The sequence below is a fragment of the Pleurodeles waltl genome, chromosome 6 (genome assembly GCF_031143425.1).
Source record: "Pleurodeles waltl isolate 20211129_DDA chromosome 6, aPleWal1.hap1.20221129, whole genome shotgun sequence".
Taxonomy (NCBI): Eukaryota; Metazoa; Chordata; class Amphibia; order Caudata; family Salamandridae; genus Pleurodeles; species Pleurodeles waltl.
Window position 1 is genome coordinate 56457474 of NC_090445.1, and position 25468 is coordinate 56482941.

General features: G+C 43.6%; 1 protein-coding gene across 1 annotated transcript in view; it reads right to left on the minus strand.

Moving 5' to 3' along the window:
- Window positions 1-25468, minus strand: part of LOC138299187 (E3 ubiquitin-protein ligase TRIM39-like) — a 132199-nt gene that overhangs the window by 30279 nt on the left and 76452 nt on the right. Inside the window, exons 6-7 of the mRNA XM_069237284.1 lie at window positions 15822-15842; window positions 15708-15734 (exon numbers count right to left, since the gene is read on the minus strand). Of these exons, the coding sequence (XP_069093385.1) occupies window positions 15708-15734; window positions 15822-15842 (48 nt within the window). The remainder of the gene's footprint in view (window positions 1-15707; window positions 15735-15821; window positions 15843-25468) is intronic.

Below are 25468 nucleotides of genomic sequence, written 5' to 3' on the forward strand. Positions count from 1 at the left end.
CCAACCCTGACGGTCTTTGACCGCCAGGGTGGATGTCGCCGGAAGCACTGCCAACAGGCTGGCGGTGCTTCACTTGGCATTCTGACAGCCACGGTCGCCCAGCCGGGTCCGGCGGTTTCCCGTCGGATTACCCCCGGCTGGGAGAATCCTCCATGGCGGCGCTGCAAGCAGCGCCGCCATGGGGATTCCGACCCCCTTCCCGCCAGCCTGTTTCTGGCGGTTTTCACCGCCAGGAACAGGATGGCGGGAACGGGTGTCGTGGGGCAGTGCAGGGGGCCCCTAACAGCGCCCCAGCAGGAATTTCACTGTCTGCACACCTCCCTGTTTTCCACGCATTTCCTCCTCTACGTTTCTTTGCGGAGATTTTGAAAGCAAACCAGGTACTTTTTGCTTGCAAGAGACATTTATTGTTTTTAAGAGATGAAAAACACTTTATATAATTTTTACAGTGATATTGAAACCTATACCTATTGCATTTTAATAGTTTTGACCTGCATCTTATAAGATAAATATTATATATTTTTCTAAACACTGTGTGGTTTATTTTTGTGGTGTTTTACTGTGTTATTGCATGATTATTGCACAAATACTTTACACATTGCCTTCTAAGTTAAGCCTGACTGCTCAGTGCCAAGCTACCAGAGGGTAGGCACAGGATAACTTGGATTGTGTGTGTCTTACCCTTACTACAGAGAAGGTCCTTGCTTGGACAGGGGATAACCTGACTGCCAACCAAAGACCCCATTTCTAACACCCATCACTGATTTACTAAAGAAGAACAGAAGGCCAAGTTTGGCCACGAGAGAGAAGACGATCTTTTAAATGCCTCCTGCACACGCTGCCTATTTTGCCACAGTGTCTAGGGTTGGCGGTCTGATCAAGTGATTGTGTCATCCAGTGGACATCACCGAGTTCCAGAGTTGGAGTGGGCTTACTCATCTGCCAGCCACCATTGCCCAACACTTCCATTTTGACCCCCGCCTCTCCATCACAAAGTGCGGCCTAGTCCTTGGACAGTTAAACTAAGGGATGGACACACCTCCTAACTTATTCTCCTGCTGTTCTGTCACTGGAAAGACTGAGGCTCTCATTTCAAACATGGCAGTAAGGAAAGCACCGCCGGCGGTGGTGGTAATTACTTCCTACGGCATGGCGGTGCAGACCGCCATATAATGATGACAGTAATGAACTGGCTGCAAAGCAGCCAGTTCACTACTACCCACCGCCAGGCTGACGGTAGGCACTTTTGACCTGACGGTCGAGCCCAGACTGCTGGTGGGATAATGATCCCATTTCCACCAGGGATTTCCTGGTGGGATACCCGGCCAGGTAATCCCTGGCGGAAAGCATACTGGTGACAGGAATACTCATTACTGTCACAAGTATGTGACACGCTAGGCCCCCCACTTCCACAACCCCCAAATACCCCCCAGACCCCTGGACACCCCCCCATACCCAAACCCCGAAAACCTCCACCCTCCCCCTCCTCCCCCAAGCTCCCTGTAGGCCCTCCACAACTCACCCTCACCATCCCCCACCCCTCTACCTCCGTTTAAGCCCCACCAACCCCAACCCCGCAAATACACATGCATGCATACATAGACATACACACAAGCATTCATACACGCAGACACACATCCCCTTTCACAAACACCCCCCCATTCACGCACGCACTCACTCAACACACACCCCCACACTCCCTTCACTGCTTCCCTCTCAGCGAGGACTTACCTGTTCTGTGGCGCTGCTCCAGGAGGGAACGGGCTCCTTGGATGCTGCTTCACCACCATCGCCACGTCTCCATACACCGCCACACCTATGACTGCATCATTATAGACATTGCGGTGTCTGGGCTGACATGGCGGTGAGGGTGGAGCAGCATCCACTCCCGCCACCGACCGCCAGCATGGTGCCTGGCGGCATTCACCGCCATCTATAGTGGTGAGGCTCCAGGTGCCATTATCTGGCATGATGCCTGCCGCCGCCACTGGCAGTCTTCCATCGACCGTCAGCATGGTTAGCAGCGGGCTATCCTGCCAACTTCTAAATGAGGGCTGAGACTCTGACCTCTGTGGGAATGCTGTTGTGTCCTTCTTTTCCTCTGACACAATGACCTACCTCAGATTCCCGCAACCGTCAGTCACCGATTGCCATGGCTGTCACTGGGCCTGGAACCAGAAGTACGACAGGAGTGGGTGAGCCGTGGTGGACACTGGGCTGCTGATCCTTTCCATCCATTTAACAGGAGCAGCTGCTTAGCCCATATAGGAGCCATCTTGCATTGGCCTGGTCATCGTCCCCCTGCTATCTCTCTCTCTCTATAACTACTGGCACTGGCCATTTACCCTGCCCCTGTGAGAGCTATGAGGGATTCCTATTCCTGGTGATATTGGAGCCATTGATATAACAGCTGGCGGGAGACAGTTCCATTATCTTCCTACATCAGTGAGATCTTAGTCCCATTCCCTGACTAGCAACACCAGATGTCAAAAAATAAATCAAAGAAGCAACGTCTTTTTTGTCAGAGATAGTATCACTGGTCAAAAAGGACCTTTGCCTACACCTGTCACTCAAATGATGTCAATGGGTTACATTGGACCGTTTGATGGCAGAATTGAAATGGCTAAAAGTTACTGTGGGCGCGATGGAAAACTCGAACCCCTCCAAAAATCAGGAAATTAAAAGTTTACAAGCAGAACTTGCCCATTTCAAATGTACAATGCAAAGCAATACCTTACAGCCTTGTAGGGCATAAATGCTAATACACCAGACTGGCGGCAATGAACTTTGGAACACATGGAGAAAGGTCCCTGACTTGGAAGATAGCAGCAGGTGTAATAATATCTGAATCATAGGGCTTCTAGAATATGACAGAGGAGTGAATTTAATCATCTTTCTTATCTACCTCTACATTAACAAGCATGAAATTTCATCTACCACTTGAATTCCAAATGGCGCATACTATCTTTTGGATCCTGGCCTGCAGTCCCACCCATTATGTCTGTCAGAGCCTGTCTATTACGCTACCAACACGCCAGGGCATTACTGTAGGGCTCTTAGTGCTCTGGCCCATTTGACTATAAGGGTAGCATTATCTCCCTGATGGTGGATTATTCGTATGATGCTAATATTCTCAAGCAACAATTCTAGGCCCTTCTCCCTCAACTACAAAAGTTGAACGTTTGATACAGCCTCCTGGAACCCACTGTTATGATCATCATCATAATAGATGGAGTGACCCATGCATTCACTGACCCTGGAGAACTTGAGCAACTTCTTTTGGATATGGATGATCAACAGATGGACCTGAACCCGCAGTGGCAGGGGGGCCTTGCTGACACATGGGAACCCAGACAGCACCCATACTCAATCTTCTAACCCGCCCCACCCCCTTTATAGGCACCCGGTATGAGACAAACATGGTTCAAACCACCCCCAATGCCTACAAGATATTCTTGATCACTGCTTAAGCCTTGATTACCTTGTTCAATTTTCTTGGTGATGCCTCCCTGGATATTGCTATATGCTGTGCATATTATTTCTATACCTTGCAATAGTTTCTACATGCTGATCCTTAATGCTTCTGCCTATGTGGTGGAGCCACCACCATGGGAGTCATACACACCATTTAAAGTTTCACTCAAAGAATTTCAAATCACTTTGATTTTGCACACATGATACCTGCAGGAGCACTACAACAGTCACATATTGGACTACAGCACCTTCATGATTTTTGAGCATCGATAGCCAAAGCCCACAATCCTCAACTAGGTGTACCACAGTCCTTATATTTTTTTGTTATTGATTGTTATTTAGGACAAGTACGGAAACAACAAATCAAATAAAAACAGAACAACAGAAGTCACAGCAGGAATAGTGCATTTGGGATACAAAATGCTGAGGAGATAGAGGGATACAGCAGACACTGGCAGTGCTTTACGACACATATTAACCATGAGAGCGGAACACCTCAAGGGGTTGGTACAAGTGAATCTAGAGAGAAGGAAGGGTTGAGGGAGACTCTGCGGTCTGCAAAATGTAGAGTCGGAATCGGGCCCAAATGTCCTATGTGCAAGCAATGACACCTGACAAGCAATGTGCTGTGCACACCCCTTCCTCTCTCCAGTGACAGTGGCCAAGCAATGTGTCTGATGGTGGTCATACCAGTTCCTCCTCCCAACTGAGACCTGGAAAGCAACATGTTTGATGGTGGCTGTGCACACCCCTTCTTCTCCCCAGAGAGTGGCCAAGCAATCTTCACTAAAAGGGTACATTTTACAACCATTTTAATTTGCTATTTTTCTCAAGAGGGTTCTACTGGAAAACACAATTTACAATGACAAAATGTCAGCCCAAAAAACCCTAACTGACTTCTGCTAAGCAAAAGTTTTCTCTATGGCAAACACAACTACATCCTCTTGAGGAGCACAACTAATGGGGCAGAGGAGGTGACAATTCAAGGGATCTAGTCATCACAACCACCATCGTACTACCAATAACAATCAGCAAACAACCTATGAATAAACGTTACTGAAGAAAAAGAATATATAAACACAAGGGGTAGGAGAAATGGACCAGCTCAGATGTGCAGATAATGTTCAGGAGAATTTGAAAAGTCACCAAACATTCACCCCTACTTGCAAGGAGGACATATGCAGACGGAGGAACAAATCTAGAGCTTGAAACATAAAGACCATGGACAATACAATATGATGCAGCCAGGCTGCCTTGAGGCTAATAACCTGGGATGGGATAGGATCACAAAGGGAGTAAAAAACATAAGTTTAGGCTACACTAAAAAATGTAAAGGCCCAAGGATGAACATAAGAATAAACATACATTTTGGCTTCATCTTTCAGTCCTCTCTCACAGTCCCTCTCTCAAAACTTTTAACTTTACAACACTTTACCACTCTTATAAAATTATTCTTTTAACATAAATACATATTTTTACTTTGGCAAACCCTCAAGAGATAAATGCCAAATAAAATTTAAAATTGAACTTGGATACCACTGTGCAGTCCTCTTTGCAATGCAAAGGACAAGAGCCTATTTTAAATGACAGTTTGAGTACCTTTCTATGGTGCAAATGAGGCAGAGAGAAGTCTGGGATTTCCCTTACCGATTCTTCATTGCAGAAAGAAATTCTTGGGTATGAGAACATTTCTGTATTTAAACCATTTTCATGGAGGTTTCAGGCAAGGTTTAGAGACAATGCAATGTGGAGAGGTTACAGATTGTTCCACTCCTCTGTATCATTTTTGTAAGCTTGTAACCGATCTTTTGGACTGCCCTTTCATTAAAACAGACTTCCTGTTGCTTCCAGCATACAGCAGATAAGCTATGTGGAAAATGATGCTCTAAAAAGCATTGAATGCACTATGTGAACGGGATTTCAACCTCAAGGTCATGAAAACAGACTTAAGAATCAGGGCTTCCCTGTCAAAGATCCATTTGTCATGCAGAGCAGCTCTTTTCATTTGAGTTTGTCTCCAGTTTGAGAGTAATGGAAAATTCTCTAAGTGATACTCTGGTCAGTGACATTTTGTTTCCTTCTTATAATTACCCTGAAGAAATTAAAATATTTCAGAAATTTGGAATTAATCCAATGGCCGTCTTCTAGATATTTTTTGAGAGCTTAAAATGATAGAAAGAAATTTCTTGATACTTCAAGTTGTAACCAGTAATTTGTACTTTGAACTTATTTGTAGAAGCAGAGATACTATTTTGTATTTCAAACATATATGCAGAAGTTGTTGTAGGAAATGTAAAAACATAAATGCACTGTAGCAACCATGAAACATTGAAAATATTGTGCAGCATCGAGCCCAAGCAGAAACAACACAGCCGTTTGTAGTTAGAAACCAGTTTATGCCTAATCCCCACACCGACACAAGCAAGGTGAAAGGTTCATTTTAGGATATAATAAAATAAGAGACATGAAAGGTTTTTCATTTAAAAGCCAAATACATCTAACTGGCACATAAGCATTTACAACATCGACACACGAGTCCCCCAGCACATTCTCCGTATCTACAAACAGACTGCGACCAGATAAGGCACTGGGTACATAACTGAATTAGCCCAGGGCACACAGGTGCACAAATAAACAAGGGGTGCAGGGAAGAGACCAGATTCTGAGCTCACAGAGGTCTGAGACACCCAATGACACCAACACACACTTACTGTAAATTACTTTCACCGTGAAGCACGCACACATTCATGGGTCAAAGAATACCCTGTAAAGTATTGTTGCAAGGAATGTGCAATATATTAGCTCAGGAATTCAGGGTTATAGAGTTCACATATTTTCAAGTGTTTTTCAGTTTTAAATCTATAACTTGCAAATTAATTATTATTTACAATGTGTAATAAAGTATTGTGTCAAATTGTATAAAAAGGACTGTCTGTGAACAGGCATTTGGGAAAAAAACGTAGAGGTAAGGTGTGCAGGGCTGAGGTGCAGTCTGTAGTGTTTTTCTCCTTGTCCCAACAGTTAGTAAATACTGTCCTTGGATAGCCAAGAAAAGTCTGTGTGGATATTTGTTCACCCCGCAACAAAGTTGAGAGGGCGATTTGAGTGCTGGTGAATGCCAGTGATACCTCGTATGAGGACTGGCAGGGGCAGAAATATGCCGGACCTCGGTTTGTGGGCAGAACGATCCCCCACTCTTTTAATCCGGTCACTAGTGGGTCCAATAAAATGTATTATTCTACCTAGTAGGTAGTTTTATTCCCTTAAACCCTATCATTCCCCTCTGCACACCCTCACTTCCCTATACACCATACGAGTGGCATAGCCAATAATTTACCTTCAATCCCTCCCCCAACGTCCCTTTTATATCTATGTGTAGTTGCTTGCATCTATTCAGGAACGATGCTAGGAGGCACCCAATGATGAGGCATGCCTCCCAATGGGTGGGTAAGGGCTTCTATCCAGAAACAAGAAGGGCTGTTCCATTTGATAACCCTATCTTTGTGTTATTCCCTATATAATATTATATCAGATAGTTCTTTTGTAGCATTTTGTGACATTACTAGTACTCTATAAACAATAAAAATTGAATATCAATGACACCTGGAACCATCCATGACACCAACAGGATGACGAGCAGACTGCATGAGAGTTAATCCAAACCACACAAACATTTTGCCTGCCTCCTTCCATTTTTCTGATCTCATTTTTGCTGGCTTTAAGTCTCTGCACACTTTACCACTGCCAACCAATTCTAAGGTGCTTGTGCTCTCTCACCTAAACATGGTAACATTGGCTCATAAGCAGTTGGCTTATTTAAGTTACCTATAAGTCCCAGTAAAAGTGTACTAGATGTGCCCAGGGCCTGTGAATTAAATGCTACTAGTGGGCCTGCATCACTGATTGTGCCACCCACAAAAGTAGCCCCCTAACCATTGCAAAGCTTGTGTGTGCAGTTTCACTACCACTTCGACTTGGAATTTTAAACTACTTGCCAAGCCTTAAATTCCCCTTTTCTTCCATATAAGTCGCCCCTAAGGTAGGCCCTACGTGACCTATAGGGTAGGGTGCTATGTAAGTAAAAGGCAGGGCATGTACGTATAAGTTTAACATGTCCTAGTAGTGAAAAACCCCATATGTCATTTTTTACTAAAGTGAAGCCTGCTCCTCTCATAGGCCAGCATTAGAGATTCCTTTATGCTTGTAAGTGGTAATATCTGATCTAAGAGGAATACAGTTGCCATATTTGGTATGGTTCGAATGGTAGTAGAAAATCCTACTTACTGGTGAAGTTGGATTTTACATTACTACTTCAGAAATGCCAGTTTTAGAAAGTAGGCATTTCCCTGCACTTACTGCCATCTGTGCCTTATAGCCTGTCTCCAATCAGCATCTGGTCTGTGCTGGTTGAAAGTGCCCCTTTTGCATTCCATCCAGACAGCCATAAACACTGGACACTCAGCTGCATCTGCATAAAGATGGGGTTCCCTTGGCAGGAAGGGTGGAGGGACAATCACTTACACTTCAAAGGTCAGTGGCCTGCCCTCACACAAAGGACTGATAACTCCCCACTGGCCTCCTGGCAGACAGGGCTGGGTTGAAAGGGAAACCTGTGCATTTCAAAACCACTCTTTGAAGTTTCCTCCACTTCAAAAGCACTTTTGGGTGTATATATACTGGGTCTGTGACCCCCACCAAATCAGTCACTTCTGGACCTGCAAAAGGACTCTGCCTGGCTGCCCAAAGGACTCATCTGGACTTACTTCCTTGCCGAAAGGACTCCTCTCCTGCTTGTTGCCCTGCTGCCTGCTGATCCCTTCCCCTGCTGGAAGCACTCTGCCTTCCTCCAAAAGTGCTCTCCACAGGCTTGGATTGAGCTTGCCACCTGTACTAACGTCTAGGGCCAACAAAAACTTCACCAAGAGAAGAAAATTCCTGTGTGTCGAAAAATTGATGCCACGCCTGCAGAAATCGACGAAGTGCCTTCCTCACAGTGGGAAAAATAGCTGCATCATCTACCAAATCGCCACAACACCTGCAGAAATCACCGCAGTACCTGCCTTGCGGCTGGAAAATTGCCACATCACCTACTGAATTGAAGCAGTGCCTTCTCATTCTTATAAGCGTGTTCTGGATTTTCAACACATCAGCCCTGGGCGTCAAAATATCCCCGCATCGCAGTGAGGAACCAAGGCTGTGCTCTTAAAATCAAAGTATTGCCTTGCAGCATGGAAAGAAACTACGCATCGTCTTTGCCATGCTAGAAAATCCAACGCATCAACTAACTTTTCAATGCATCTCCTCCTCTGCGGCCCCTTTGCGTCATTATTTTTTATTCATCCCAGGTACTGTGTGTTAAAAGGATACAACAGCTGATTCTTAAGGACTGAGACTCATTTAAACCTTTAAAAATTGATATTTTGACTTGAGCATATTGGATTTTTGTCAGTTTGGTCTTATTTTATTCAGATAAATATCTATTTTCCTAAACTGGTGTGGAGTACCTTTTGTGGTGTTTTCACTGTACGACTATATGACTTATTAAATACTTTACACATTGCCTTCTAAATTAAGCCTGCCAGCTCTGTTCCAAGCTACCAGGGGGTGAACACAGGATAATTTAGGTTGTGTAGTGACTTACCCTGGCTAGGACTGTGGTCCCTACTTGGACAAGGATGTATACCTCTGCCAACTAGACACCCAATTTTAATACAAAGTCATAACTCAGTACAATATTTATCTCACGTGTGACTGCCACAAACCTTTTCACCTCCTACTGGCCCCCTGCGTCCATGACTATTAGTTCAACTATTCCATCTGATTCTATTTTCCGATTCCTGCAAAACTGACACATATTTATCCTAACCCTTAACACAAACTAAGGTAATTGTCCACGCACTGAGAAACAGTATTTTTGTTTGCCTTCAATAAACAGGTATTTAGTTACAGCTAATTTGTGCATTTTGACATTTCTTATTCCTGTACAGTACTTCTAGAAGAATCTGAAGATACATCTTTTCACTTGTCTGCGTGTTTTCGATGATTTTGATAGTTTAATATATAGTGCTGGGTTTTGAAGGTAAACATGATTTTAAGATTACAGTGGGACTTTAGTGTATGTTTGCCATCATTTAGGTCAAATAAAAATGTTTCTTCATTGCTTACAACCTTGAAATCATCCCTGCTACATCGTGTTCTGAGTGTAACGTAGGCTATTTTCTTCAACTTCTAAAACTTGCTCAATCACGAAATTAATGTTGGATCTTAAATTTTGAAATCATGCTACAAATAACAAACAAAAGCCTAGGATGTCTTGGTCATTGATAATATGCTTCGCTGTAGGGTACTGTATCAACATACTTTAAGTGGGATTCTTCACCACCTGCACTTCTCTGAAATGAGTTAAGCTGAGGAGGAAGGCAATTCACCACCTCAATTCATGTCAAAGCATTCAAATAGTTATTATTGCTAGGCCCCTTTCCTAAAGCGGCCTTCCATCTAGTCTCAGACCTGATATTTAAAAGTTAAGCAGACTGAAGAGCCACTGAAATTGTTATCTTCTCTACTTGTTGTCCCTATTATCAGAATTGCAAAAGCTGATACCAAATCTTATATTTCTCAAAAGCTCATAGTCTGTAGTGATTTTTCCTCATAATGAACCCTCTACTGGTTAACGCCAATAACAAGTAGATTATAAAAGTAGACAAAAAGTTATCCAAACTGTGGGATGCCTAGGTGTGAAGAGTATGTGGTTCTGTGAATACTCTAACTGTACAAATATTTACGCTGATCAATCCACCTGTCCCTAATAGATAACTCACAGCCACAAATTCAAACAATTGTACGGCCTGATGATCTCCTGCCTTTACATCTGTACAGGACAACATGCACATCAACTCATACCAAACTTATGGCCTGATTCCAACAGATATTGGTGGAGGGGTTACTCTGCCACAACAGTTACTGATATCCCGTCCTCCAAAATCTCAATCCCATAGTATATTTTGTGATCTAAGATTTTAGCTGATGGAATATCCATCAGCATTGTGACAGAGTAACCCCTCCGCCAAAATTTTCAATAGTTTTATTTCACTTTTTAGTCCACAATTCTTTTCCAATTTCCTCTGTCTTCAGGCCTTACATACACCAAGTCCTGGTGGTGGTTGCTGTTCACTAGCTTGGTTCCTGGATCCTTTGATTTTTCTAAGACCTTTATTTGTGCATTCTGGACTTTTCTCTTTCTTTGCTCCTACCTTAGAATATCTAAGGTGAGCATAATAAAGCGTAATAGAGATTATGGCTAGAAACACAGATACACTCTGTTCTAGGTATTCCGATTTCTTGTTTTGTGTCTCCTGGTTTGCCAGGTCTTCCTTTTTCCAAGTCCCAGTTCAGCCTTCTCTTCATTGGTGGTTTCCTGATTCCTTGCACCTGGTTTATTCTTTGCACTTGGCTCTTGCCCTAAGCCTGTGCTCCTCCCCAGAGCCTCCTGCTATTTTAGCCCTGTGAGCACAGAATGCAGCAGATTGCAGCTGACTCTCTGCGTGCTCTGTTGCATCCTTGGGGCTGTGATACCTGGTTTGCTTTTTGATTTAGTTTGTATCTCGTGTGTTCCTGCCTCAATGGTTCAGTGATTGTCACTATTCATAGCCTTGTCTGTACTGGTCCTGTGCCTGTGTTCTACTTGCCTTAAGTCTTAGTGTTCCAGTCTTGAACCTGACCTGTATTCCAGTCCTTGTCCTGGGCTTGATTCCCTGAGCCCAGCTTCTGTTTTTGTGTTCCTTGTTGTGTTCCTTATTCTCCTCTCTTGTGTTTATGTTGTCATGGTGACAGTCCCAGCTTCCAAGGTTGCCAGTTAAACTCCAAGACGTGTGCCTTTAGCACAGAGAACCTCCCACCGACCCTTCTCTATAGAAGCTACTGGGTGTGATCCCGAACTCTGTGAGATTAATCTCTTACTTGCTTTCATTTAAGATCTTTTTACCTCACAGAGAGATTACTATCAAAGGTGCATACAACTATCATTTATGATAGTTTGTCTGTCGTATCCCTTGTTCTTCTATATTGTAGAACCTGTGTTTTCGAATATTTCCTCTTTACAGACTTTCCATTTCCCAATCAAAGCCCATCCCTGCATACTTCAGTCCTGAACCTCTGTGCTACCTTCCTTCCCAGCTTTCAGGTATTTACTTGGATACGTTTTACCCCAGCGCTGGAAATCCTTTTTTCCTACAAAGAGCTCTCACACCCTATATTCCAGTCTTATCCCAATGTCACCCAGCGAGACCCCTGAGATATACATTGAGGACTTCTCTGTTTTGAAATTAAATCCAACAAGATACTTTACATAACTCACCACAGTTTAGGAAACCTTCAGGACATTCATAGGTGGTAACATAGCAAAATATATGAGCATCAAGATTCAGTCTACGAGGCATGAGATTACTCATGCAATATGGAAACCAGTGGGAGTTGTGATTAAATATGCAGTACAAAACCAGCCAACATATCCAAGTGTAAAATATGCAGATCAACTTGTGAATACTAAAGTCAAACCTATTTTGACCTTCCAGTGCAAGACTGAGATTGAAAATGCAGAATCAGATATTAAATGCAGATAAATATAATAATGCACTAGGATAGATTGTGGCCATGTATGCAATAGATGTAAGGAAATGCCTCCTTGGCATGGTTACCCCCTAACTTTTTCTAAGTTATGATTGAAAGTGTGCTGGGACCCTGCTAACCAGGCCCCAGCACCAGTGTTCTTTCCCTAAACTGTACCTTTGTCTCCACAATTGGCACAACCCTGGCACTCAGGTAGGTCCCTTGTAACTGGTACCCCTGGTACCAAGGGCCCTGATGCCGGGGAAGGTCTCTAAGGGCTGCAGCATGTCTTATGCCACCCTAGGGACCCCTCACTGAGCACATGCACACTGCCTCAAAGCTTGTGTGTGCTGGTGGGGAGAAAATGACTAAGTCGACATGGCACTCCCCTCAGAGTGCCATGCCAACCTCACACTGCCTGTGGCATAGGTAAGTCACCCCTCTAGCAGGCCTTACAGCCTTAAGGCAGGGTGCACTATACCACAGGTGAGGGCATATGTGCATGAGCACTATGCCCCTACAGTGTCTAAGCAAAACCTTAGACATTGTAAGTGCAGGGTAGCCATGAGAGTATATGGTCTGGGAGTTTGTCAAACACAAACTCTACAGTTCCATAATGGCTACACTGAAAACTGGGAAGTTTAGTATCAAACTTCTCAGCACAATAAATGCACACTGATGCCAGTGTGCAATTTATTGTAAAATACACCCAGAGGGCATCTTAGAGATGCCCCCGGAATACATACCCGACTTGTAGTGTAGGCTGACCAGTTCCCGCCAGCCTGCCACACACCAGACATGTTGCTGGCCACATGGGGAGAGTGCCTTTGTCACTCTGTGGCCAGGAACAAAGCCTGTACTGGGTGGAGGTACTTCTCACCTCCCCCTACAGGAACTGTAACACCTGGCGGTGAGCCTCAAAGGCTCACCCCTTTTGTTACAGCACCCCAGGGCATCCCAGCTAGTGGGGATGCCAGCCCCTCCGGCCACTGCCCCCACTTTTGGTGGCAAGGCTAAAGGAGATAATGAGAAAAACAAGGAGGAGTCACCCACCAGTCAAGACAGCCCCTAAGGTGTCCTGAGCTGAGGTAACCCCTGCCTTGAGAAATCCTCCATCTTGAGTTTGGAGGATTCCCCCAATAGGATTAGGGATGTGCCCCTCTCCCCACAGGGAGGAGGCACAAAGAGGGTGTATTCACCCTCAAGGACAGTAGCCATTGGCTACTGCCCTCCCAGACCCACACACACCCATAAATTCAGTATTTAGGGGCTCCCCAGATCTCAGGAAATCAGATTCCTGCAACCTGAAGAAAGAATAAGGACTGCTGACCTACAACCCTGCAGAGAAGGAGGAAGACGACAACTGATTTGGCCCCAGCCCTACCGGCCTGTCTCCAACTTCGAAAACCTGCTCCAGCGACACATCCGACATGGACCAGCGACCTCTGAAGCCTCAGAGGACTGCCCTGGACTACAGGACCAAGAAACTCCCGTGAACAGTGGCCCTGTTCAAAACCAGCTACTTCTTTGCAACAAAGAAGCAACTTCCAAGGACTTTACATTTCCCACCGGAAGCGTGAGACTCTACACTCTGCACCCGACGACCCCGGCTAGACCTGCAGAAAACCAACACCTCGGGGAGGACCCCCCGGCAACTGCGAGCCCGTGAGTAACCCGAGACGACCCCTCTGAGCCCCCACAGCGATGCCTGCAGAGAGAATCCAGAGGCTCGCCCTGACTGCCTGTAACAAGTGACCCGACGCCTGGAACCAACACTGCACCCGCAGCCCCCAGGACCTGAAGGAACCGAACTTCAATGCAGGAGTGACCCCCAGGTGACCCTCTGCCTAGCCCATGTGGTGGCTGTCCTGTGAAGCCCCCCTGTGCCTGCCTGCACCGCTAAAGTGACCCCCGGGTCCCTCCATTGTTTCCTACCTAAAACCCGACGCCTGCTTTGCACACTGCACCCAGCCGCCCCTGTGCCGCTGAGGGTGTGTTTTGTGTGCCTACTTGTGTCCCCCCCAGTGCTCTAAAAAAAAAAACTGGTCTGCCCCCCAGAGGACACAGGTACTTACCTGCTGGCAGACTGGAACCGGAGCACCCCTGTTCTCCATAGGCGCCTATGTGTTTTGGGCACCTCTTTGACCTCTGCACCTGACCGGCCCTGAGCTGCTGGTGTGGTAGCTTTGGGGTTGCCTTGAACCCCCAACGGTGGGCTGCCTATGCCCCAGGACTGAGACTTGTAAGTGTTTTACTTACCTCCTAATCTAACCTTTACTTACCTCCCCCAGGAACTGTTGATTTTTGCACTGTGTCCACTTTGAAAATAGCTTATTGCCATTTTTACAAAGACTGTACATGATATTGTTTTCATTCAAAGTTCCTAAAGTATCTAAGTGAAGTACCTTACATTTAAAGTGTTCAATGTAAATCTTGAACATGTGGTTCTTAAAATAAACTAAGAAAATATATTTTTCAATATAAAAACCTATTGGCCTGGAGTAAGTCTTTGAGTGTGTGTTCCTCATTTTTTGCCTGTGTGTACAACAAATGCTTAACACTCCCCTCTGATAAGCCAACTGCTCGACCACACTACCACAAAATAGAGCATTAGAATTATCTACTTTTGCCACTATCCTACCTCTAAGGGGAACCCTTGGACTCCGTGCACGCTATTTCTTACTTTGAAATAGTATATACAGAGCCAACTTCCTACAATAGAACCCTAGACAGTTTGTCCTATCACTAAGGTATCAAACGGGGAAATAAATGTTGATGGTCAATAATCAGTGTAAACATCAAATTAGTAGTCATTTTATGCTTTGTAGTCTTCAGCTTGATGTCAAAAGTGTTTGTGGTAACAATCACAAAACCGCCAACATATTGTGTCACTTGACACAGAACGTTAACAACTATGTAAAGACTGCTATCTTTGTTTAGTGAGATATGGACAGACAACAATGGTAAAGTTCAATACGTGATATGAAATTGTTACCTGATTTTCAACAGCCAGTAACCATTATATCATGTATATCAACTCGAAGACTATCATTCTAATTTTAATTTTTTTAATAAATTATTTTATACTGGAAAAGCAAACTCAATATTTGAAGCATGATGCTTTGTAACCATAGGTGAGTAAAGTCACTGCGCTAAACCTCGGTTTATCTGAGCCCCTCCCATGCCTTAGTATAACCCCATGTTCTCATTCATGCTGCGATTCAGTATAACTCCAGGGAATCAAAGACCTTCCCTTAGTGTGCTGTGGCCTTCGGTATAGCTCATCCCTTAACCTGCTACAACCCTATTGTCTTAGTCCCATTAAACCTCTCAATATCCTAACCTCCCCACACCTCAGGATGACCCCATATTGAAATAGACATAGCCTCTGTAAAGGCTCTGTAGACTGTAACTGCTCAGTAGGACCCCAGGGCATCCTAGCTTCTGTCTGTGTTTCAGTTTGACCTCAGCGTATCACAGCCCGTCCTGTGGGTCAACATGGCCACAGTGAGCATAATCCCAAAAGTGGCACAGCATCACCCAAATTCATTGTCTTAACCACTTCCAAGAAGCCTACACAGAGGGTGTAGAGTTTGGTACTATCGACCAGAATCAGTTCTACTCACTTGCATAGGTTTTCATGTACCTCCACTCTAAAAGTAAGAAAAAAAATAGTTTGTGAAATCAAATAAAACAATAGAGAAGAGGTAAATACAAACATTAATATAATTAATTCTTACCCAATTCTACAGGAATTGTTGCTGTAATAAAAAAAAAAATTGTATTAGACCCCAAACAATTTTAGCCAATTCTTACCTGTATCTCTACTTCTTGAAACAACCTGTAAATCCTTCTCAACTCACTTTCTCCAACCTTCCCCCAACTTCACTCCACACCTGTACCACTATCATATCCGTATAAACATTTACAGTCTGATTTAGAACTTAGCAGACGGGTTACTCCGTCACAACGGTTACGGATATCCTGTCCGCCGAAATATAAATTCTATTGAAGATAATGGGATTGAGATTTCATACGTCACTCTCTCCTCCACACTTTACTCCTTTCCCTCCTTCACCCTTACACTACGTCCCTCCTTCAGTACTCCTACTTTTAGCCTCCCCCTCTCGCACCACTCTACCTTCAGTTCACTTTCCTCTGAACCACTAAGCCCACTCACCCATGTCCCAGCATCTTTCCTTCTGTGATTGTCATTGCTCATAGTCTTGTTTGTACTGTTCCTGTGTCTGTGTTCTACTTGCCTTATGTCTTAGTGTTCCATTCCTGAAGCTGACCTGTATTCCAGTCCTGCTTCTGACCTTCACTCCAATCCTGTTTTTCCCCGAACCCAGTTCCTATTTTTGTCTCCTTTGCTCTGTTCCCTATTCTCATGTTTTATGGGTATATTGTCATTTTGATTGTCGTAGCTTCCAAGGGTGCCAGTTAAACTCCAAGACTTGTCTAGCACTGTGTCACTGAGTGGAGTACAAGTCTGGGGACTAGACCTTGACGAGGGAGACTCTATCAATGGGGCTTCCTGAAAATGCATGGTAACACTCAGTACCCTTTTGGAACTCTACCTTGGATGCACAGAGAGTCCTCGTATCAGTGGCTAGAGTCTAGGTCCAGGACAATAACTTGGTTATGCTTTTTGGAGTTCTATCTGGGGTCTTCACAGGTCTTGTCATACCAGATATGTCTGGGGGAACTCTCAGGACATATGGCATTCAGTTGGGCACACTGAGGGTAGCCTTGAGTTGGTAGTTGATCTCAACATTTAGTGAGTGCACAACAGACCTGTATGGGGTGGTCCTCCAGACATTCTAAGGCAATCTTCATTGAACCATTTGTCTCCAGAGAAGCTAAAACCTTGTCTTACTGGATGGAACCCAGGTCAGGGATATGTGCCCAGACATGCAGACAGCCTCCTTGAGTTCTAACATAGGAGCAACACAGGAGGAGCATAGGTGTTCCCTATGGGTTTGTGGAACTCTGCCCTAGGAACGGATCAGCACTTTGGGCCAGTTGATGGGCCCCAGTTCATAGGTACTATCATAGAAGCAATCCAGAGCTCCATCTTGTCCTGGTCTCCATTATCAGCCCAAGAAAACCTGGGATTATCACACCAGGTCAAATTAGCCTTCACCATCTGTAGGAGGAATGAATTGTCACCTCGAGAGTCACTCTGATCCCAAAGCTAACATATGAACAGACTTTTCTCAGATTACAGAGAGAAGCTGAAGGTGATGGCAAAGAACACAACCCTGAAAGCCACCACATTCTGGTGCTGAGGCAGACCACATCACACTGATGCAGCCTGTATTCTTGTTACGTTTATTAGCTTACTTACAATGTTAGAAATAGAGTACAGTATGGAACACTTGATTTCAAAGAGTAAAGTGGGGAACCTGTCTATTTGAAAAGACTCTGGGGGTGATTCCTAGCTTGGCAGACCGCAGTGGTCATTCTGGGTTTCCCGCTGGGCTGGCGGGCGACCGCCAAAAGGCCGCCCGCCAGCCCAGCGGGAAACACCCTTCCACGAGGGAGCCGGCGGAGTGGAAGGGGTGCGACGGGTGCAGTTGCACCCGTCGCAAATTTCAGTGTCCGCTTTGCAGACACTGAAATTCAAAGTGGGGCCCTCTTACGGGGGCCCCTGCAGTGCCCATGCCATTGGCATGGGCACTGCAGGGGCCCCCAGGGGCCCCACGACACCCCTCACTGCCATCCTGTTCCTGGCGGTCGAAACCGCCAGGAACAGGATGACGGTGAGGGGGTCGGAATCCCCCATGGCGGCGCAGCAAGCTGCGCCGCCATGGGGGATTCCCCTGGGCAGCGGAAAGCCGGCGGTACACCGCCGACTTTCCATTTCTGGCCGCGGCTGTACCGCCGCGGTCAGAATGCCCAAAGGAGCACCGCCAGCCTGTTGGCGGTGCTCCCGCGGACCACGGCCCTGGCGGTTTTGTACCGCCAGGGTCGTAATCACCCCCTCTATCTCTGCACTTAAGAAAATACATCTCCAACTTTATCAAATGTGACCAAGACAGATTTATCAAAGACAGAAATGCAATAACAAAATCTATTCTAATCTTGCTGAAAGGATATCTAAGGTGAGCATAATAGAGATTATGGTTAAACACCCAGCTAGTCAGATACTGACAAGTGTATGACAGGCAAGGAATTCGTTGAAGTAGGTTTGAAATACTGAAACTCAGTGATCTAAGCTGTCTATAAGGTGGAGGCACTGCTGAGGGTAAACTGTCCTAATTTGTTAAAAAAAGAAAAGGTGTTGATACAGAGGTCTTTAAATAAGATGTGCTTGGCTTTACGGAGACAATTGAAAGTGTTCATATGTTGGGAATAGAAGAACAACCAAATAAGCGAAGAAGGAGACCTAGTGCTGTATTTTAAACCAGTTACAGATGCTGCATAGAATAAGCCTAATGACCTAGATTTAATGAATCATAATAGTTCATGCATGAGAGGATAAGCACTCATACTGTGTATTGCCTGCAGTTATGACTTAAGAAGGGTACTGTTTTGGAAATAGAAAATACGTAGAAGTGACCTTATTAACCTACTCCTTTAAAAGAAAGTTAGCCATGACTCTCAGTTTACAGGCAGAAGCTGAAGGTGATGACGAAGAACCTAACTCTGAGGGACACCAAGTCAATCTCCATACAGATGGGCCAACTTCAAAAGTCAAAACTTCACTCTAATCACTGCAGAGTTTCAACAAATTACTCCCCATCAAGTGGCCATCACTACCACAGAGTTGTGGAAATTAAAGTGGGCCCAAATAATATTTTCACTGAAAGCCAAGGATTTGTGGGTTGTCAGCTGAAGACATTAATGAGAATCCAAAACATAGAATTAAGGAACTAGAGGAATCACAAAAAGATTTAAAAGAAATTGGAGTGAAGGGAGATTGATTAGGACGTCACAGGGCAAAGGATGAAAAGAGGAATGATTAGGAAATAACTTAATTTCCCATTATCTGTCCATAAGAAGGGATTAAAGCAAAGCCAGGGCTTGTCCCTCGATATTAAACTGAAATAAGCGGTGGCATAGAGCACTATCAGAAACTGTATCAAAAGTTGCACTGAGATCCAATGAATCAGTGCAGCCCTTTTGCCAGATTTTGACCAGAAAGGGCAACCGAGGAATCTGTCATACATTGCTAAGAAACAGCGAGTCAGCATTTGTTTAGGATAGGAAGTAACAGGGATTTCTTGGAGTCCAGAGGATAAAAAACTATGGCCAAATGTATTAAGAAGGTCAGTAATGACTAGGCAAAGATATTAGAGAGAGAGAATGAACATTGCAAGGATCTAGTGAGGTACCCATTTTAATAGTTATTTTAGAACAATGTAGATACATTTGTAAAAAGGACCAGATCCAATCACTTTTTCTTAGTGGCACCAGATCATAGAGCACATGGAGATAACTAATACGCCCTAGAAAAAAAAAAAAGAGGATGTTCTTATTTTTCTCTGAAAACAAGATAGACTTGCAGAGGTCACCTGAGGGCTGAACAGTATTATTACAAACACCATGATTAGAATATTTGTAATAATATTCGTACACTAAATTATTAGCTGCCTCAAAAAGAATGCCTGGTAAATAATATCCATTGAAGCTGAGAAAGCATCTTTCTCTTTTACACGAGTACAAACAGGTTTGCTGTTTTGTAAATAACCAGATTCTTTGAGCCCTTATATATTGGTACTCCGCACGGTTACCCTTTCTCTAATGTTATACATCCTCACCTTTGAACCTTTCTAGAATAGTCTGACATTCTTAGCTGATGTCATGAATTTAAACAAGAAAATCAGAAACCAAACCTCTTTGCAAACAGTGCATATGCAGATGCAAGTGGCATGTTTCAAAGCTATATAAAACATTACTGAAGGTTATTTAGAATGGTTGAGACAAACTACACCATGATAAAACTGAAATCCTTTCTTGGTCTAGATGCTTTCTTGACATGCTCTGGATTTTACAATCAAATTAACTGAAATCAAATAGTTAAATGTTGATATTGATAGATTAAAGGAAGAGACCATTTCTATACATTGTGAAAGATTGCTAAGGAATGTGGGTGCATATTTATAATGCCCTAGCGCCACCTTGCACCACATTAATGCCATTGTTTTTTATGTTAATGTGGCCCAACGAAGCCAAAACCCCTGCGCCTTATTTACAGAGTGGCGCAATGCATGCATTGTGCCGCTCTCTGTAACCCTTTGCGCTACATTATGCCTGCGCCAGGCATAATGTATGCAAAGGGGGCGTTCCCCTGTTAGGGGAGCCAGAAAAGTGGCATAAGGAAATCTATGAGATTCCTTACACAATTTCTATGGCACTTTTAATGCCTGCTCAAGAGCAGGCATTAAAAGGTTCTTTCTATTCTTTACAATGGGGCCCTATGTACTCTACAGGAGTAGCGCCAATATACATGTATTTATCTTGTCGCATTGCTGCACTTCAAAGACAGACGTCAAGCACAGGCCATGTATTCTGGCAAATTGCTGCTTCTTTTTTAACATGGGGATTGGTGTTAACAAACTCCTCTCACTTTACAGTCCAAAAGGAACAGTAAAGTGAATTATGTTGCAGGGGCACTGAGGGTGTTATAGGAAAGACTGTAGGATGCCATTTGTTGTAACACACACGAAAATGTAAAGACCTGCAAATTAACTGTACACATTCAGCACTTAAGGAAGCAAAAATGAAGCACATTTTTTTAAAATTCTGAGGTGTGATGTAAACATATATTTTAATAAGATAAAAACAAATCAAGACACTTTACCTGGTGATGCACCATTGATAAATATTCCTTGAAACCAGATTTTGTCAAATTATTATTTGTGTGCAATACAGTTGTAACAGTAAAACTGTATGTCTGTGGAAACTCAGTGGCACTTGCTATCTGTCACACAGTGATAAAGTTACATTAAAAAAAAAATCACATGCCTCATATCCATTAAAGCTGGGCCTAAAAAGCTTGTTGTTAAAAAAAACAGTGGGTCATAGTTCTAAAATGTTTGAGAAGAACTGACCTAAATAATAAATACACCATTGGTATTGTATTATATTATCCGGATTCCTGAAGCCACTTCCTAGTATGTTTCATGGTAAATTATATAATTTACTAATTCGTTTCTGATAGGAGGATTGCAAAGTGTGACTATAGTTACTTAAGTAAGAGAAAAAATATTATGTGGGTGACAATTTCCAAAACTTTCAACGTTATGATTGTGTGTTTTGTTTCTGCGGTGTTCTCTGCAGCTGAGGATGAAAAGTTACAGTTTTCAATCTAGAAGATCCTTTGGTAAAACAATTTGACTCAACACTGAATGCTCCTAGGACCCACGGTATCCAAAATGTAAATGGACAGTAATACAATTAACAGTATCCATTACCTAAAAATCCCCGTCTATATACATATTCGCCAAAAAGATGCAAGTGTTTCATTTTGGCATGCTCTGGAAATTGTCACTGGAGAGACTGGTTTGACTTGATGTGGCAAGGCACATCATCATATCATGACCAATGTGGTCCCGAAAAGATGACTCAACCAAATGAGGATTGAGTTTGGTTTATCTAGTGACTGACAATTTTAAGGCAATGTGAAACTGATAGAAATGTAACTGTAAAGTACTGTTTCTACACCCTGAAAATAAAAGAAGTGTATATAGAAAGTACTGTTTCTAAACTCACTTACAAAACTACTGAGGCTTACAAAACTACTGAGGTTTATCAAAGATGAAAAAGCATTTCTACTGCTGTGGATCCCCATCATCTGTTACGAGAAGCTGATTTCACAAGCATTATTGGCGGTTGAAAAAATTGAATTAGGATTTTTGACAGGAAATTCTGGTAGACTGATTTACTGAGTAGTGATAGGGATTAACATAACAATATGGTTAGATTTGTTTTCCTCTTTTCATTTCCATATTATGACATGTTTAAAGTAAACCCGATTTCAAGGAAAATGTGTTGATGCTTTCAAAAGAATGTACGTTAATACATGATTTCTGAATGTCTCAGCAAGGAAAGACTATGACTAGCTTTTGTCCTATTCAGCATCAGACCAAGAGCCGAACAGCAAAGGAGAGGCTCCCATACTGCTGAGATGTAGGATTGTGGCTCACTTCAGCAGGAAGCAGGATACGTGATGTGGATGCTGAAAGATGTAAAACGACAATGGACAGGCTACCAGGATGGTGAACGAAAGCAAAGGAAGGAATCAAACAGGAGAGGAAGTAGCTGACGTAAACTAAACACTTATGGTATGGTTATGGGCTACAGAGTGCCAAACTTCATGGAAGTGCAGGAGATGAATAAACTAGATGTTGCAAAATACTGATACAGTGCATACACTTAATTTATATAGTCACTGTCTCCCAGGTGTCCCACCAACAATTTCTAAGTGTCCATCAAGCTAATCTCCTATTCTCCAAATATTTTAATCCTGATTTTTCTGAACTTGAATGATGGGTGGCTTAAGGACTGTATGCCCATGTATTGGACCCTGAGTAGCAAGAGTTCCAATAATCAGAACGGTGCTCCTCTCCCCCAAAAATACCCCCTCAGAGCTTTGTACTGGGGTCTGGTATTTTTGGGTACACTTAATAAATGGAAAAAACAAGTTGGAGAGATACACAAAAGTGGGCGGCACCCAGGATCAGGAAAAAGAGGATCTTTCCACGGTGTCATAACCCTTCCAACTGATTATGGGCCTGATTTAGAGTTTGACGGATGGGTTACTCTGTCACATCGGTGACATATATCCCGTCCACTTATATCCTATGGGATTTGTGTTTCAGCAGATGGGATATCCATCACCAACCCGGCCACCAACTCTAAACCAGGCACTAAGTTTTGTAGTTGGCTAGAATGAAAGAGCAACCCACCTCATATTGTTGTGAAGCATTTACTAATATCAGAGTAGGAACTGTTCCAGTTTCTAGGGTAATCCATGGGCTCACTCTAAAATAAAGAATGCAATTTCCAGATTTTGGCCAATTTTGGCCAATCTAATTGAATGGCAGATTGTCCTACCAGCTTGAGAACAGAGCAAGGGGAACACAAATCAAGGAGCAAACTTAAGGTGCAATCCAGTCAAGTGTAAGCATTTCATGGATAGCTAACCGTTCTGTCCCACCTAATACTCTGGAGCAGGTGTACAGTGTTTATCAGCCTGACTCTTAAATGTTGGCACTAATTTCAAATATGTTAATAAACCCCTCTTTCAACTTCCTTGATGAGTGTGGCGAGGTGCATTATGGGCGGAACAGATCCAGGAGAGAGAGGGCCATGAAACTTTTGAGGATTGACACCAGAAGAGTGACTGAGCAATAGAAAAGATAGATTCCATTGAACAGTGCAAGGAGTTGCTGTATGCAGACTATGAGGGAGATCCAATTACTTCATTTACTTGGGGCTTCCATTAAGAAGCAGAAAAGGCATTGTTCTAGTGCATGGTTCAGATTGAGGTCTATCGATCTCTCTGTGGATAATAGAGTGTAAGTGGACAATATTTGATTCCAGTGACTTTCATTGGCTCTTTCCAGAAATGTGCAATGAATTGCGCCCCTCAATCAGAAATAATAATGTCTGGGAAACCGTGGAACTTGAATTAAGAAAATTGTGAGCCAGTTCTATAGCAGTTTGAGGGGAGAAAATGTTTCCATTTTGGTGAAATAATCTGTAATATGGAAAATTCAACAATAAAATCCATAGAAATTCCTGACGATGGGTTGTGCTGGACGGTAGTAGGTGCAGCGGGATGGTATTTGCATCATAAAGATCGTAGCTGAAAAATACAAGCCACACTCGAGTGGATGGACCTTTTAGTTCCGGGCTAAAGTTTAACATGAAAAAATCAACAATATATCAATGGTAGTAAAGCACATAAGGCTCCACAGAATGTCAGTAGTAGAGTTGTAAACCATGAAGGTTTATGAACATATTAGTAAATTTCCAAACTCAAATCATTCAGATTAGTCATAAAACAGTGATACTCTCATCCATGTATTGGTCAGTATAATTCTGAGTGATTCCAAGTAACAAACATAAAGACAAACTAGTTAAAGTTGTCCGTAGCAAATCAAAACAAGTTGCATTTTCCCCTGAAGGGAAATTGTAGGAGGCTGGCCTGGTTTGTAGTGGGTACCTTGGGTACTTGCACCATATACCAGGTCCAGTTATCCCTTATTAGTGAAATGTAGTAGTGTTCTAGCAGCTTAGGCTAATAGAGGTAGCTATAGCAGAGCAGCTTATACTGAACTAGGAGACATGCAAAGCTCATGCAATACCACTTATAGTTACACAGTACTTACACACAAGTAAAGACAATACTCAGTGTTACCAAAAATATCTTAGAGGCAATACTCCTTCTGGAGGTAAGTATTATACACAATATATACACTAGATACCAAAATAAGGTAAGTAATTAGACATAGGACAGTGCAAACAATAGGGAATGCTATAGAATGCAATAGGAAAAAATAGGTCTAGAAGTAACACAAACCATATACTAAGAAAGTGGAATGCGAATCACAAATTCCCCCCCCAGACAAGTGTAATGTGTGCAGATTCGCTGGGAGAGTAAGAATACAGTAAAGGTAAGTAAATTACCTCACCCCAGTGCCCAGAAAAGCATGAGTAAAGTACTGAAAGTTTCCTTAGGACACACTACACCTCGTGATTGGAATTATTGCAAGAAACAACCAAGACTGCAAACAACAAACAGTGGATTCCTGGACCTGAAGACCTGCAAAACAAGGAGACCAAGTCCAGAAGTTGAAAGAAGTTCCAAGAAGGACAGGAGCCCCTGCCAACCTAGAAGAGGGTGCAAAATAAGAGTCCCAGGTCGGACGAAGACTGCAGAAATGCACCCTAGGAAGATGCCAGTGGGTTCCTTCGTGATGCAAAGGATTTCCCATGTCGTGAAGTTGGATGCAGGCGAGTTTTGGTGCTGGAGCTCTGGCAAAGCCACGTTGGCGCTTGGCTCTGGGAAAGTCGCGTTTTGCGTCAACTAGGTGCTATCTGGACCCAGGAGGGACCTGGGGGCCTCAACTCTGTTTGAGGAGGACGAGGGGGTTCTCGGCACTTCAGAGAGCCCTCAGAGCACCAGACAGCACCCACGGGTGCCCCAGGACACGGGGACGAGGCAGGTGCAAAATGCGGTTGGTGCAGCACTACAATGGAAGGTCCCATGCCGCCGGAGATCAACTCAGCGAGTTGAGCGTCACATGATAGTGTGCTGGTGACCTGGGCCAGGCTGTGCACGACGGAATTTTGCAAATAGTGCACAGAGGCCGCAGGAGGTAAAGAAGACACGGTGCACAGAGGTACTGTCGTTCTGGAGGAAGGCAAGGTC